The 18070-nt window shown below is 37.2% G+C and overlaps 1 protein-coding gene across 3 annotated transcripts in view; it reads left to right on the forward strand.

Annotated features, from left to right (window-relative positions):
- Window positions 1–18070, forward strand: part of LOC106509183 (histone-arginine methyltransferase CARM1-like) — a 268219-nt gene that overhangs the window by 208785 nt on the left and 41364 nt on the right. For all 3 annotated transcript variants that reach the window (XM_021064264.1, XM_021064249.1, XM_021064260.1), the window contains one exon: window positions 11761–11938. In XM_021064264.1, the coding sequence (XP_020919923.1) occupies window positions 11761–11938 (178 nt within the window). The remainder of the gene's footprint in view (window positions 1–11760; window positions 11939–18070) is intronic.

An 18070-nucleotide genomic window follows, 5' to 3' on the forward strand; every position in this document is an offset into this window, starting at 1 on the left:
TCTCTCATTGTTTCAGAGCAACCCATAAAGTAGGGGCTAATATGATTCCTAATCTACACATATGAAAAACTGAGGGTTCAAATTAATTAATTTGACTAAGATTACTAGGACATAGAGAAACAGAGACTTGAGCTCTGGTCTGTTGTCTCAGAAGCAAATACTCTGAGCCAATATGCTGTATATCACACTTACAATGAAGAAAAGGAGAAGAGGAAAAAAGTCATGAGGAAGCAACAAAATAAATTAAGTCCTTGACCCAAAGTGAAAAGTGGTATATTAAAATGCTAAAAGGTAATTTGAAAACAAAGCAAATTTGTGACTATCATTCAAATATTAAATGAACAGGTGACAAATATTTAACTTATTAATAGGCAAACAGGTAAGAAGTTAAACTTGTTCAAAGGAGAAGTCAAAGAACCACATACATAAGCGATGAGAAATGCTGGAAAGAAGCTACAACCAGATGCAAGACTGGTCTGTCAATAGGGCAACAATCATTTGCATTCCACCAGATCCAATTCCTTTCTATCTCTAAGGACAGGAATTACTTGCATTATCATCAGTTTTTCTTACCAAGTTGTAAAATAGATCTAAGACTCTGAAAGGCAAAGATACCCTGAAAGGGTATCTGAATAGGACATGCAGTAACCCTTTTGTGTCCATTTTAAAAATGTCATAATTTAAGGAAAAGGGCGAAGAATTGTCTTTTCAAACTCAGATGGAAAGTGAATTCCAAGGGCTGCCATATCCCATTTAGTGAGGTAATTAACAAACACTAACTAGAGGCCTTCCATGTGCCAGGTACTCTGCTGGATGAGCAAAATAGACATGGTCCCTGCTGTCAGATACTTACAGTCTACAGGGGACAACTTACCTTCCAATGGAGGGCAAGTAAGCTGGCTAAAACCCCTCTGCCCCCCTACAGACACACATACACAGACTCTGTGCATTGCTTCTTATAGATATTGCATATTTACCAGTGCTTATTTTATAACTTTGTCAAAGCATTCTTTCCAAGCCTAGACAGCTTGTTGGCCTCCTTGATGTTCTTCTTTCCCAGTTGTTGAGCATTCTGGAACATCATCAGAGGGAAACAACTATGTGTATTGAAGTTGCCAGTATACTAGCTAACCTCTAGGATTGGCAATGCTTCCTTCATAAAAGCTTCAAGTGACTTCCTTCTGTCACCTCTGGAGATTCTGCAGTGATAAAAGGGCATATAATCCATTCAAAGAAGCTTCTGGACTCTTCAGACTCAGCCCTTAAGTTACCTCAAAGAGAAATGAGGAGGAAAATGCCCCTCTTTTTGCCTCTCCTTGCCATCCTTCTGCATCTGTCACTCTATCATTCTCCCTCATTGCCCTGCCAAGTAGTGCTTGTTTGCACAGGGTTTTTGCCCTCACATCTCTGACTGGTTCCTTCAGGGGCCCATTTATTCTTTTGTGCCCACAGATTCCAGAAGGCCCTGGTTTCTGCACACTGGTCATGATGCTGTAGTGGCCCAAGAGGGTCTCTGCAGACCTCAGTGTCCACCTAGATTACAGGTAGGAGGCAGCTGTGCACTGAGGGAGAGAGAGGAAAAGGGGGAGGGACAGTGACTGCGGGTGCTTCCTCTTCTGACCCCCTCTCCGAAAGGAGCCAATCCATAATGCTACTGCCTCTGACAAATAGTTAATGAACTAAGCTTGCTGAAGCACATAGATAAAAGTCATCACTTCTCCCCAGGTCTGCCCCTGCCTTGTAGCACATGCTGGACTTAACTCTGACCACCCCTGGATTCAGTTTCACGAGTTACAAAATGGTAGAATCAGAATAGCAAGTTAGTGAAAACTTGAGCTTAAATAATCTATTTAAACTAAAGGCACTGAATTTGTTAACAATAAGGTTAATATGACCTTTTAAAATGTTTAAGCAGATGTTCAGAATTGCTCAGTAAGGGATGGCATTGAAAAGAGAGAATTGAAGAATTGTTTAGGTAGTCTCTTATTTGGGGGCTGCTCACTGATATCTTTCCATTTATTTATTTATTTATTTATTTATCTATTTATTTATTTTTAGGTCCACACCTGCAGCATATGGAGGTTCCCAAGCTAGGGGTCAAGTCAGAGCTACAGCTGCTGGCCTACACCACAGCCATAGCAATGCCAGATCTGAGCCGAATCTGTGACCTACACCACAGCTCATGGCAATGCCAGATCCTTAACTCACTGAGTGAGGCCAGGGATCAACTCAAATCCTCACAGATACTCTATCAGGTTCTCAATCTGCTGAACCACAATGGGAACTCCATATATTTCCTTTTAAATTAAGGTAATGCTTGTACATGAGGAAGGAGAGTCAAACTGTATAGGAAGCTCTAAAATCAAATGTAATTACTTCCCACCCATTCCACTCATACCTAATCACATTTCACAGTGTGCACTACTCTGAACTTCTGAAATTTAATTTCTTCAGCTGATTCACATTTCTTTGGCTGATTTATGTCATAATACTTATTTTTCTGTTTCCTGAACTCCCTATTTTGACTGTCCTGCTGACTCCCAATAGCGGAGAGGAATAACTTTTCCTTTCCTAGTATAACTTCCACTTTTGTTTGGTTATATTATTTCTAGATTGTCAGGATTTAGATTTACATTACCAAGTCTTTAATGATTTTTCTATAAGTGGCTTCAGAAAATTTACCCCCTCCCAAAAAAAGCATGTTAAGTATAATGATCATATAAATATATTTCACTATGGAACCAAGTAGTTTCATGGACCCATAGAAAAAGAAATGAAATCCTATGACATTGAACTCTGGCTACCCAAGAAGAATGTTCTATCAAAAAATGGATAAAATTGTTATTTCTTTTCAGAATTATTCACTTCTATTTTATGCTCAGGTTGCCACTGTTTCTTCTATGTTATCCTCTTTGATATATTTGTTTTTCTTCTCAACTGATTCCTTGTTTGTTTGTTTTTTTTCACTATGACACCCCAAAACCCTTTGAAGCTTTTTATGTCTGAAAAGTTTTGCTTTTCTGTCACATGTTTTGGATTTTGGACTGGGTATAAAATTCTAGACTCAAAAGCCATTTTCCCTCAAAACTTGCTTCGTTACCTTCTAATATCCTGTGTTGCTGATGAGAATTCTGGTGTGAGTATAATTCATGTTCATTTGAGGCTGTGACTCTTTTTTTTTAAACTTTGAAAGCTTTCAGGATCTTCCTCATTATTCCTAGCATTGTCAAATTTTGCCATGATGGGGACTGATTTTTAAGCTCTCTCTTCCACTTCATATTCATTAGTTTCTTTCAATCTGAAGACTAAGATCTGTCTTGAGTTCTGAGATTTTTTTTTCTGTTACTTATTTAACTATTATATCCATATCAACTTGACTACTCTTTTATGGTTTCTATTTCATTGACTTTGCTCAATGTTCTCAGACTTCCTCAAAGTTATCTTACAGCTCACTATTTTGATCTTTTACTTTGGCAATTCTCCAACTGAATTTATTTTCTAGTAATCATATTCTTAATTTTATAGCAGCCTATTTTTGTTTTATGACTATAGCCTCTCTCCTCTCTAAGGTTAGTTTTTTTTTTTTTAAGTTATCTTCTGTTTCTTCTGGAGTCATTTGTTCTATTTGTTAATCTCCAATTTTCTCTTTCATGCTATTCATTGTCCTCCAATGTCTGGAGATCCTTGTTTACTCACTCTTAGCTGATGAATGGAAAACTAGGTTACTTAGTATAGATAGTGTGGGTCTGTGTTTCCAACATGCCTCTGCCTTAAGAGGGAGCACAGACCAAAGTGTTTGCTAGGTGGAAAAGATGTGCTGACAGGTTTAAGCGTCCCTGCATGAGTACGTGGATGTGTGTGTGTAGCTCCCTGGTAGCCTAGAGACCTGCACTGCTGCCAAAACAAGAGTTTTATCTTCAGGAATGGACCTTGGGGTTGCACTGCCTCATAGTTTTCTCACCTTAGATTCTGAAATTGGAATCCAGAGTTATCCTAAGCTCTTCTGTGTTTGTCTTTCTGGCTTTAATATCCACACTAGGATTCCTACCAAGACATACCACATAAAGCAGTGCTAAGAACTCCAGGCAAGGACAGAACCTGGAGAGGTGACTCTCACAGAGTCCATGTACATAAGGTGGGTGGGCGGGTGGACATACTAGCCTAGATGATGGTCCCACGGGCTCTTCTGCTCTTGACATTTGCTGACTCAAAAATTTGGATTTTTTTTGTCCCAAACTCCCTTACAGAAAACCGTCCTTAGCTCTGATACATAGGGGTTCAGAATATATACTCTCTTTTCTCCAACAATCCAATCCAATCTGCTTTCTATCTTTTAGAATTCCCTCAGACTCTCGCCTCCATTGCTGGCTCTTTTTTTCTTTTTTCTTTTTTTTTTTTTTTCTTTTTATGGCCTCGCCTGCATTATTTGGAAATTCCTAGGCTAAGGGGCAGCTGCAGCCAGAGCCACATCTGCAACCTGCACAGCAGCTTGTGGTAACACCAGATCCTGAACCCACTGAGCAAGGCCAGAGATCAAACCCACATCCTCATGGACACTAAGTCAGGTTCTTAACCCGCTGAGCCATGGCAGAAACTCCGTTAGCTTTTTTAATGTACGTGCATATTAAGATTTCTTTCTGATTTATATCATTTCCTATATTTCTCTGGACTCATAAAAAAGAAGAGGCAGATACATTTGCTTAGATCCCTGATTTTACTAATATTTTTCTTTAAAGAAAAATCACTTTGCTATATTTATAAAAATAGTACATTATAATAAAGATATTAAGCAACTGAAAGTTTAACAAAGAAGAAAAAAATTAAACCTCCCATAATAATTATCATTAATCTTGGGTGAACAGAATTTCAGACATTTTTTCTGTGAAAATATGCAAAGAGAAGAATGGCTAGAGAGAAATAATTTCAGGAAAATGAGATTATATGATATGTAGTATTTAAAATAAAAACATTAAATCAAATTTTGTTGAATTTAACAGGAGGAAAAGAAACTGAGAATAAAAGAAGAGAAATTGTTTAACATTGAATAAATGCTTCTTATAATGAAGAGAAATTGCTTCCTAACAGATCCCTCTAAAGTTATGGAAAACATTAAGAAACTGGAATTCTTTTTAACCTCATAATAAAAATTCACTCCTCTCTGTGAAGAAAATTAAGTCATCAGCACTCTCATATCTCCTCCTTCCTCCTGTACCTTTTATTATATATTATTTTTATATCATCAAGGTGTAGTGTAATTCTCATTGAAATACAACCAAAGTTCATGTAACTTTTTTTGTATTTGTTGTAAAACTAAATGGCTTCATTTCTAACCATTAGATTTTTAAATATAGCTTATTAGCAAATTCTTTAATTCTTTATCTTAATTATATGGGTTTATTTTTATTTTTGGCAAAGCAGTTTTTGAAGAACGGCTTGTGTGCGCTGTCCTGGGTTCTCTCATGTTGGAAATGTGAATAGTACCTAATATGCATATAATCTTTTTTTGGTCATAATTTTTTTTTTTTTTTTGTCTTTTGTCTTTTGTCTATTTAGTTCCCTGCATGAGGCATATGGAGGTTCCCAGGCTAGGGGATTGAATCAGAGTTGTAGCTGCTGGCCTACACCATAGCCACAGCCATAAGCATGCCAGATCCATGCTGTGTCTGTGACCTATACCACAGCTCACAGCAATGCTGGATCCCTAACCCACTGAGAAGACCAGGGATCGAATCTTTGTCCTCATGGATACTAGTCAGATTCATTTCCACTGAGCCACGGCGGAAACTCCTGGTCATGATTTTTTAAATTCTAAATTGTGTAGACATTGTCCTGTTTTCTCTTAAAGTAAATATGACTATGGGGCAGTCCAATGCCAACCTTATTTTCTTTCATTTTTTATGCGATTTATTTTTCTTCATGAGTGGCCAAGGAATTAATTCTTTTTTTGAGTCTAAAATGTTGAATAAAATTTATTTCCATATTGCTATTACTGTATGGCATTTTCTTATGATCACTATGTATTTTTTTTTCTGTTAATAGATTCAGTTTTTTATTTCAGGGGAATTTTATTTTAATATAACTTTGAGTGATTAATCCATTTTTCTTAGACATTAATTACCTTTATAGGGCTTTGTTTTAATTTGTCTTCCATGTCTATTAGCTTCTATCTGATTGCAGAAATCAGCTTATCTTTTTTAATCGGCATTTATTATGATTATCTCAAACTTTTCTATTAAAAGTATAATTTTGAATTTCCTACTATAAAATACTTTTTGCATGCAAAAATAAAGGTGACTGTAAATATAAGGTACAAAGAATATAACCCCCAAAATTCATATATGCCCACAACCCAGTGTAACAAATAGAATTAATATAACTATGCATTAATATTCCTAAATGCTTCTCCCAAATTTTATGCCCTCCCTTCACTCCCAAAAGTTGCCAACATCTCAACATAAAAGAGTTTTAAAAAATAAGTTAGTCTAGGGAGTTCCTGTCGTGGCTCAGTGGTTAACAAATCCAACTAGGAACCAAGAGGTTGCAGGTTCGATCCCTGGCCTTGCTCAGTGGGTTAAGGATCCAGCGCTGTCATGAGCTGTGGTGTAGGTCACAGACGTGGCTCAGATCCTGTGTTGCTGTGGCTCTGGCTTAAAAGAGAAAAGACAAAAAAATTAAGTAAATAAATAAATAAATAAGTTAATCTATCCTAATCAATAGTTTACTTATAAATCCATTTGACTTTTTATTTTATTTATTTTTATTTTTTAATTTTTTTTAATCTTTTTGCCATTTCTTAGGCTGCTCCTACGGCATACAGAGATTCCCAGGCTAGGGGTCGAATCAGAGCTGTAGCCACCGGCCTACACCACAGCCACAGCAACGCAGGATCTGAGCCACGTCTGCAACCTACATCACAGCTCACAGCAACACCAGATCCTTAATCCACTAAGCAAGGCCAGGGATCGAACCCTTAGCCTCATGGTTCCTAGTCAGATTCATTAACCATTGAGCCACGATGGGAACTCCTCCATTTGACTTTTTAAATGAAAGCAGTCATACTGTATATTTTTCAGCAACTTGTTTCTTTTCCTTCCTAAATTTCTGCTTATGAAATTAATTGGTGTTTACAGGTATACCTCTAATTCTTTCTTTCTCACTGTTTAGTATTATTCATAGTATGGATATAACACCATTTATTCATTGTTTTCCCTCTCAGTAGTTACTTCCAGTTTGCTTAAATTTTTATTTTATAACTATCAATGTTATAAAATAGTAGCACAGGTTATCTTGTATATTCGTTCAAAATTTTCTCTAGAATGTGTATTTACGGGGGGGTGATATTTCTGACTGATGGAAATCTTCAGCTTTTTTTGAATAACGTTAAATGGTTTTCCAAAATGGTTATATATTATTTGAGTGTAGTATAGTCTCTTACTGGGAATTTGTTGGGTATTACTCTAGAAAGGATAGTTCTACGGAGTTTTAGTTTTGGAAGAATGGGATCTGAAGTGATGGGCTAACGTAAAACTGTCCGTATTGAGACTGTTGTAAACCAAAGGGGAAGGAAGGCAGCAAGACTGGCTCAAAGAATAGAGTGTGTCTCACATCTGGAAGTGGCTGCTCTTGTGTCTCAGAGGTGTAATTGGTTGAGTTTATGTCCCATTTTCAAATATCTCCATCAAGGAATTGTATTAAAATCTAGGATTATCAAATAACTGTTTTTATAGTTTCTTAATACTTGATCTGTGGGAGATAAACTTTCAGTGAAAAAAAATAACTGCAGAGTATTCAAGTAAGTTTGAATGTCTTTGATTTAGCCAAACCAAACCCGTTTTCTGCAGAATTTTTCTTTCTTTCTTTTTCTTTTTAGGACTGTACCTGCAGCATATCAAAGTTCCCAGGCTAAGGAACTTGCAGAATCAGAGCTGCAGCTGCTGGCCTACACCACAGCAACAGAGGTTCCAAGCTGCATCTGCCATCTGCACCACAGTTTGAGGCAATGCTATATCCTTAACCCATGAGACCAGGGATTGAACCCATGTCATCATGGATACTAGTCAGTTTTGTTACCACTGAGCCACAACAGGAACTCCTCTGCAGAATCTTTCAAATCCATTAACATGTTGATGGACTCTGAATTTGTAAGAAGAATATATATTATAAAGAAGTTCCAATATTATTTGATCATGAAACTCCCTATATTTATGGACTCCTGGATTGTAGTTTGGGGTAATTTTACTATCTTCTAATCATAAAATGTTAGAACTGGAAGGAACCTTAAAACAACTCAGCTTTAAACTCTCAATTTTGCAAGAAGGGGAACTCAAATGTAGAGGATTTCAGTGACTTTCCCAAGGTGACATGGCTCTTCAGTGATAAAGTGGGACTAGATCTGTATCTGCAGATTCTTGCTCTAGTGTTCTTTGAATCTGGTCAAAAATAAATCAAGTCACAAGATGCAGAGGCCTATAGGCAGACCTGTTTGCTCACTTCCACAAATGCAGTATGTCCTTCTTTCCCAGTGAGAAAAATGAGACTCATATTCTTTCCTGTGAACCCCAAATTGCCCTCCTGGAAGCTTACATCTTCCCCTGAAACCCTGTTATATCTCTCATCTTCCTGAAGGTTTGATAGTCTAGGGTTATTCTCTGTTAAAGTCTCTGTGTAGAATACGTATCACACTCACTTGACCATCCTATCTTATGTGTCCCTCTAGCAAAACTTAGCTGGAAAAATTCCCCTTCCAGCATCCTGGTACAAGTCAATGAGGCAATTTTATACATTGAGGTTGTGTGGACATCCTCACACCCCGTAGACAGAATTTAGAATGGTCTTGCAATTTAGAAATGGGATCACCTTTCCATTAAGCATTGCAACAGTGTGAATCAGAAACCCTTAAAAGTTCCATACCCTTTAACTTTGAAAAAAGTTGTAAGAAATATGTCTCTATATTGAGTTGCATTATCATTTGTGGATATACAATTTTAATAATGAAACACCTGATATAATCTGAATATCCATTAACATGGGGCTGGTTAAATGAATGAAGGTACATTACAAAATACTATACAGCCAGTAAAAATTATGTTCTATAACAATTCATGGAAAGACGTCTAACACAGAGCATCCCAAAAAGTGTGCCAGGTAGTAAGTTTTTGCATCCTTTGCCTTTATTGGAGATGGTCATGATCTTGTGTGGCCTGAACCTCCAGTTTGGTTGTCTCAAACTGCCATCATTCATTCCTATTCACTCTAGTGTGTCATAAAAATGGTTGTTTTTTGTTTGTTTGTTGCTTTTTAGGGTCTCATCCATGGCATATGGAAGTTCCAAGGTGAGGGGTTGAATCGGAGCTATAGCTGCCAGCCTATGCCACAGCCACACCATCGCGGGATCTGAGCTGTATCTGTGACGAACATCACAGCTCAAGGAAACACTGGATCCTTAACCCACTGAGTGAGGTCAGGGATTGAACCTGCATCCTCATGGACGCTAGGCAGGTTCATTACTGTTGAGCCACAATAGGAACTCCAATTGTTATTTTTTTATGTATGCCATAATGCAAAAAAATTCAGAAAACTGGTCTAAAACATACTACATGAAAAAAGATTATGAAGTATTACTATAAAAAGTACCTATTTTTATAAACAGAGATACACTCAAGTGTCTGCTAGGAAATACACTCTGCCTATACCTGGAAAATTGGAATACAATGGCTTTTATTTTCCTGCTTTTGTTCATCTACGATTCTCTTTTTTTAAAATCGTAGATGACTTTTTAGAAGATTTTTCTTTAATAAAAACAATATGACAATAATAATTCAGTACTCATATACCCTTAATATGCTTTACCTTGTTTTAGGCTCAAGTAGGCCTATGAAGTAGGCCCTGCCATTATTATGTTCACTATATAAATACTTTTTTTAAATTCCAGATTTGAAGCTATTAGGAACTGGACAAGTTGATACAGGCAGAAAGAAAAGGTGGAAATGAGATCTATCTGAAAAGTAGAAATAGCAAGAGAGAGTAACTAATTGTTTGTGGGAAGCAATTATGTATGCCTCTAGGACACTGAGGATTATGGCATTAGTAACTAAAATGGAATCAAGGAAATACAAGTTTATATAAAGATTTTAAAGAAATTGGAGCAGTGGTTAGTTTTCAAGAAGAAGCTGAATTGGGCTCTGTACTTATTGAGGTTGAGGGATAACAAAGTGGGTTGGTGGAAATGTCCAGGGGGTGGCCAGAGCTCAGGTGAGGGCGGAAACCTAAAGCTGTGGTTTGTTTGGACAACCATCCACAGGGGAGCTGGGCTTCCAGCAGTGCAGGAGAAGGGCGCTTTTGAGAAGAGAATGTCCCGGGACAAGCAAGGCACTGAAAGCTTTAGCTTTAGCCCTCATTTCCATGGACCCCTGAACTTGTCTTCCATGTGTGGAATGAGGATAGAATGGAATTCTACGAATCCTTGTGCATGGGTAAAAGTAGACAATGGATGGCTTGTTACAATAGTTTTCTTCATTGTTTTTCCTTAGACCAGAGATGACTAGATTTCTTTTTTAATGATTTTTGGTTTTTCCATTAAAGCTGATTTACAATGTTCTGTCATTTTCTACTGTAGAGCAAACTGACCCAGTCATACAAATATATATTCTTTTTCTCACATTATTCTCCATCATGTTCCATCACAAGTGACTAGATATAGCTCCCTGTGCTATAGAGCAAGATCTCATTAGATTTCTTTTAAAGGGAGTATAAGTAGAAAAGATATTCTCACAAGCATACCCTAGAGGATGGGATTCAAGGTGAAAGATACCCTAGCCTTGGGCAGAAGTGATCAGAAATTAAGAATGTGCAACTGAATCATGACAAATACATGGTACACTGCATTTAGGATTGGGAAAGGGGTCAAATTACAAAAATATAAAACAGAGGGTCTCTACCTACCTATAAATACAATGAGCAAAGATCTAAGGGACTCAAGAAACCTCTACTTAAAAGGGAATGCACTGTATATATTTGCGCTGATGTATAGAAGATGTTTATTAGGAAATATTTTTTTCAGGCAGTAGAAAAGACTTAAATGTAATAATGTAACCATCTTGTTATATTTGGCATTAAGAAGAAATACATTAGAAATATAATAACTATATTTATCTTCAAGATCCCTCTTTTAAGAGTGCTTGAAGTTATTAAATAGAATACAGAGGCCATCAAAGAAAAATGAGTATGTTATTGTAAAATGTACATCTAAAAAGGTATATTACTTAATTTTGGAATCAAAAGATCAAGAGATAATTTAATAATGATCAGGATTATTAAGTTATGCAAGACTGTCTTACAGAGCTTTGGGGCATTTTTATTGCCAGTAGAACAATAGGAAATAAGCTGAAACTAATAATAATCTCCCCTAAAAGTACATGGGCATATACACACACACATACACAGACCACACATACCAACATATGTATTATATGTGTATGTTTGAATAAAGTATAGAGAGGTATACATCAAACTATTAAGTTATTGTTTCTATATAGTATAGATTAGAGGTGTTTTTATTTGCTCCACATTTGTACCTTCTAATATATCTGTAGTAAATATGAAATGTTTGTGCAATAATAAAAATATTTTACAGTATTTATAGAAGCAAATGTGTCACTTCCCTCTCATCACGAAGACCCTGTCAACCCCTAACATATGAAACTTTCTTTTCATGAGATTCTGTGTAACAGCAGTACTGATCCCCTGCTTTATCTTTTTCAGATGCTAGTGAAAAGTAACCACCTTTCAGACAAGATCACTGTTTTGCCTGGGAAAATTGAAGAAATCTCACTTCCTGAGGCTGTAGATGTGATCATTTCAGAACCAATGGGATACATGCTGTTCAATGAAAGGATGCTGGAGAGTTACCTTCATTCCAAAAAATGGCTAAAAGCAAATGGTGAGTTGGCCAATTCTTGGTTTAAAAAATGGGCTAATTTTTCCATAAAATTTTCTGTCTTCTTTCCCCCATGTTCAGTCCTTGACAGAAAGGAAGAGAGAGCAGGTTTTTTTTTTTTTTATTATTTTCCCACTGTACAGCAAGGGGGTCAGGTCATCCTTAGATGTATACATTGCAGTTACAGTTTTTTCCCCCACCCTTTCTTCTGTTGCGACATGAGTATCTAGACATAGTTCTCAATGCTATTCAGCAGGATCTCCTTATAAATCTATTCTAGGTTGTGTCTGATAAGCCCAAGCTCCCGATCCCTCCCACTCCCTCCCCCTCCCATCAGGCAACCACAAGTCTCTTCTCCATGTCCATGATTTTCTTTTCTGAGGAGATGTTCATTTGTGCTGGATATTAGATTCCAGTTATAAGTGATATCATATGGTATTTGTCTTTGTCTTTCTGGCTCATTTCACTCAGGATGAGATTCTCTAGTTCCATCCATGTTGCTGCAAATGGCATGATGTCATCCTTTTTTATGGCTGAGTAGTATTCCATTGTGTATATATACCACCTCTTCCGAATCCAATCATCTGTCGATGGACATTTGGGTTGTTTCCATGTCCTGGCTATTGTGAATAGTGCTGCAATGAACATGCGGGTGCATGTGTCTCTTTTAAGTAGAGTTTTGTCCGGATAGATGCCCAAGAGTGGGATTGCAGGGTCATATGGAAGTTCTATGTATAGATTTCTAAGGTATCTCCAAACTGTTCTCCATAGTGGCTGTACCAGTTTACATTCCCACCAGCAGTGCAGGAGGGTTCCCTTTTCTCCACAGCCCCTCCAGCACTTGTTATTTGTGGATTTATTAATGATGGCCATTCTGACTGGTGTGAGGTGGTATCTCATGGTAGTTTTGATTTGCATTTCTCTTATAATCAGCGATGTTGAGCATTTTTTCATGTGTTTGTTGGCCATCTGTATATCTTCCTTGGAGAAATGTCTATTCAGGTCTTTTGCCCATTTTTCCATTGATTGATTGGCTTTTTTGCTGTTGAGTTGTATAAGTTGCTTGTATATTCTAGAGATTAAGCCCTTGTCAGTTGCATCATTTGAAACTATTTTCTCCCATTCTGTAAGTTGTCTTTTTGTTTTCTTTTTGGTTTCCTTTGCTGTGCAAAAGCTTTTCAGTTTGATGAGGTCCCATGGGTTTATTTTTGCTCTAATTTCTATTGCTTTGGGAGACTGACCTGAGAAAATATTCATGATGTTGATGTCAGAGAGTGTTTTGCCTATGTTTTCTTATTTAAAAAATTTTGGCCACATCCTTGGTATGGGGAAGTTCCTGGGCCAGGGGTCAAACTTCCACCACAGCAGTAACCATAGCCACAGCATTTACAATGCCAGATCCTTAACCCAGTGACCCACCAGAGAACTCCCAAGAGAGAGCATTTCTATTATACAAGTTCTTTGATTTCTTCAACTTATTTCCCATAATAAATGAACTAATCTCCAAAAGGCCTTCGTGGCAGTGTGCTCCGTGGCATTCAGTGTGGTATAGAGGGCTGATTCTGAATTATATATTTTTGTCCTGGTTCAACCACTTTTTTCCTTAGCTGATTGTGCCTCACATTTGACCTTTTGACTTTGGCTTCTTCATCTGTATTATTAAAAGTAATCTCTAAAGCCCTTTTAAGTGTCGACCTTCTGTTTTGTGAGGAACTCTCTGGTGTCCTTTTGTTCTAATGTATTCTTATCTTAGTGTTTGTCTCTTTCCCTATGACCACTACATATAATCAAGATAAACATATAAAGTCCAATATTGCTTACTGTCTGTATGTACTAAGCAATTTACATAAGTTGTTTTATGAAAACCTTATAAAGTGTGAATGATGAAGGTTTCAGTTTATTTGAAGAGTTAGTACAGAGGTTCTTTGTGATTTTCTACTCCTTTCCCAGAGGACATTTGATGATGTCTGAGGACATTTTGCATTATCATACCTGGTGGAGGGGATGCTGCTGGTACCTAGTGGGAGAGGCCCGGGTTTTGCTAAACGTCTTTCACTGTGCAAGATAGCCTCCACATACATCCAGTGGTTATCCAGCCCACAATGTCAGCAGTACCAAGATTGAGACTTGGCTTAGTGGGAGGCACTGTTATGATCCCCACTTATAAAGAGAAAACTGAAGAACAGTGAGGGAAAGCGACTTGACAAGGACACACCTCTAATAAGTGACCAAGCATGGATTTGTCCCCAGGGTCTGTCTGACCCTGAAACCCACACTCCCAGCTCTTGCACCCACACTAACTTTCCACTCTTCACCAGAGAGACTGGACGTATTCCAACAATACATTTTCTTTTTTTTTTTTTTTTTCAATGAAGTGTTAGATGGTAACTGGCAAGTTTTAACAGTTGCATCTTTCATGAGAATTGCAGCTCCTTACTCTTTTACTTACTCTACCATGGTTGTGGTTCCCTACTGATAGCAATGAAGACAAAATAGCAGATAAAAGAACAACTTGTATGCACCAGGTTACCCAGTATATGCATGTAAGTAAAGCTTGAGATGTATCTATAATTTCCTGCGTGCTTCAAATTTTAGGGATTTAGAAATAGACTTAAAAAAAAAACTCATGCAAAAATAAATAAACTTAGGCAAAGCAAAGTATACCTTATGTCAGGAGCTTCATTAGCATTCCCATTATAAAACAGCCCAGAATGATCTTGGAAGCCTTGTGTTCATGTGATAAAACTGAACTATGGGAGATGAAAGCGAAGGAACAAAGCTGCTTGGATTTCCTCCTCAATGCCTGCCAGAAAGAATTTTTATATTTTTTTTTTCTGGATTTTTCTCAAATGGTTAACTGCTTTCATATGATGAGATTTTAAACATGGTTAATTAACCTATATCCTTGGAGCTCCCCTCTAAGTCGAATGTTTAGACTTAATATCTGGGCATCTTTTCCCCTAGGTATTTGAAAGGGATATGAAATTTTATATTGGGCTTTGTATTTTTAACTAGACAAGTAAAAATGAATACTGATTTTATCGGCTTTCTACCCTCTGTGTTCCTGGGGGAAGGATGATTGATTTTTTTCCTAATTATTTTTATTTTCCATCCAAACAAGACATAGTTTACAACATCACATAATAATAATAAAGGCTTACAAGGAGAAATAGTAACCCTCCACCATACCTCTTCCTATCCTGAGACTGTTCCCTCAAGGCTATACCTTTCAACTCTCTTCTCTGTTGCTTCTATTATTTACCTACGTGTTTCTAGGTAAAATTATCATATTGCTATTCTTGTCACTCTCTGATTGAGAAGTTAACTCTTCTTCATAGCTGCTTCTTCCCTTCTTGAAGCACTAACTCCCAGCCCCATCCTCTCAGTATATTTATATAGGTCCTCAATCCCTTGTCCAAACCCTTGGGGCCAGATACATTTCAGAATCCAGAGTCTGACAGACTGAAAGGTCATAGAGTCATTTACCATGTATTCCCTAACACCTCCAGTGGGATCTGAGGCAGCAGTCCGTAGTGAAACACATTCTCTTTATGCACAAAACATGAATATGGATATCAGATGGTCTAAATAAGACTTTAAACTCCTGTCAGTTCAGGTCAGTTTCTGCCATCAAATAATGTTGCAAACTTAACAAAAATCTGTTGCTTTGCAGAGCCTCTTGGATTTCAGAACTTTTTTTGTTTTGTTTTACTTTGTTTTTGTTTTTGAGGGTGCCACCCATGGCATATGGAGGTCTCCAGGCTAGGGGTCTAATCAGAGCTGTAGCTGCTGGCCTACACCACAGCCACAACAACGCCAAATCCAAAGCCGCATCTGTGACCTACCCCACAGCTCACGGCAACACTGGATCCTTAACCCACTGAGCGAGGCCAAGGATCGAATCCGCAACCTCATGGTTCCTAATCAAATTTCGTTCTTGCTGTGCCACGATGGGAACTCCCAGAATTGTTTTAATATAAGGAAATACAGACCTAGATTATTACTTAAAGTCAACATTTACATCATTATGACAATATAAATATTGTTCAGCGCTGAGTCAGGTGGTATAGTATGCATGTGATGATGTTTTTTTTTTTTTCATGAAAACTTTTGTTTTTCCCAGAGTTAACTGCCTTGATTTTTTTGTTAGTGTAGTTTTCTATATCGTCATGACTAATTTTTTCCATGCTTTGACAGGTCTGACAGATGCCTATCAACATTATTCTGTGGAAGCTTTCCACCTGTAATTCTCTGTCCTCCTCAACAGCACATGAGCTGGTAGCTCTTCAGACCTACTGCATGGCTACCATGCTTTGATTTCTATCACCACACTTTTGCCTTCCCTTTTCAGTTTACATCATTCATTTCAGCAAAGAATATTCTCTAACAGCTTCTGGAGAAAGGGTAATTGAGAAGTTGCTGTTTATTGAGTCCTTATAATTTTGTTGAATAGAGAATTTTAACTAATTTTTACTCAGTGTTCTTAAGACCATAAAGTCATCCTTTTTTGGTTTCTGGTTTCCATTGTTGCTATTGAGAAGTCTAATGCCATTCTGACTCCTGAACCTTTGGAATGACATTGTTTTTCCCTTATGAATGCTTTTAGTGATTTTCCTTATTTCTAGTTGTCTTAATGTGAAACTTCTAAAATTCTCTGCTGGACATTTAGTGAGTATGTTATATCAGATGACTCATTTTATTCTACTCTTGGAATTTTTCTTATATTTTATTTGCTGATTTCCTCTCCTCCATTTTCTTTTATTTCTTTGGAATTCCTCTTAAGGTTGGGCTCAGAACATCCTTCTCTGAAGCTTCCTAAATTTATGCCAAAAATGATACATAGGATTTTTCCAAAGTTGTGTAATATCCTTCAATCTTGAAACTAAGAAACCACCAAGCAATCATTATTATTTTGACAACAATGCTTGAGATTTAGATGGAGGAACAGGTTTTTACAATATGATGTTACAGCCATGGTTTTTCTCTGACCACCTCTGAAAATACCATAAACAACATGATCTGCTTTATGTTAAGAGACATCGAGAGGAGCAGTTAATGTATAAGGCCATTGACTGTTCCATGAGATTTCACCCCTGGGTTTTTCCCTTCCACTTACTAGCTCTATGATGATGGCTGAGTCATTTAAATTTCCCTGTTCCTTAGTTTTCTCATTTATAAAGTAGGTATAATAATAGAACCTATTTTGTATTACTATGAGAATTAAATGAGTTAATGCATGGAAGGCCCACAGAGAAGTTCAAGGCAGTGTTAACATAATGAAGAAATCTTAGGTATAATGATGATGAATGATGATGGATTATGATGACAATGACAGTGACGACAATGGCAGGATCTGTAGTTCTTTAGGTGATCTTTATTTCTGAAATTGGGTTAATGGTTCATCTTTCTATCATGTGCAGTTTAATGAATGACTATGAAAAGGAGCCTCCCAAGTTGACAAGAATAATAATGCTGATCACCATGTCTGCCTACCCAGAAGGGCCCAACTTCAGGCCTGCCAGTCCAGGTGTTTGTTTGCCTACTGAAGTGTCTGCCTTTCTCCCCCAATGACTATATTTTTTAAATGTTTTTCTTTTTTATTTATTGTAGTTGATGTACTACATTATATAAGTTACAGATGAACAACTTAGTGATTCACAATTTTTTTAATGTTACCCTCCATATATAATTATTATAAAATACTGGCTAAATTCCCTGTGTCGTGCAATATATCCTTGTAGCTTCATTTATTTTCTGTATTCTATATGTTTTATTTTCTATTGTTATTTTAAAAAATTAAGTATAGTTGTTTTACAATGTTGTGCCAATTTTTGCTGTCAGCAAAGTTACTCAGTTATATATACATTGTTTTTTTTTTCTTTTGGTAGGGCCGCACCTGCAGCATATGGAAGTTCCCAGGCTAGGGGTCGAATTGGAGCTACAGCTGCCAGCCTATGCCATAGCCACAGCAAAGTGGGAACCAAGCCACATCTTCGACCTACACCACAGCTCATGGCAATGCCGGATCCTTAACCCACTGAACATGGCAAGGGATCGAACCCACATGCTCATGGATCCTAGTTAGGTTCATTAACTGCTGAGCCATGAAGGGAACTCCTAAATTCTTTTTTAATT

This window comes from Sus scrofa, chromosome 1 (assembly GCF_000003025.6).
Source record: "Sus scrofa isolate TJ Tabasco breed Duroc chromosome 1, Sscrofa11.1, whole genome shotgun sequence".
Lineage (NCBI taxonomy): Eukaryota > Metazoa > Chordata > Mammalia > Artiodactyla > Suidae > Sus > Sus scrofa.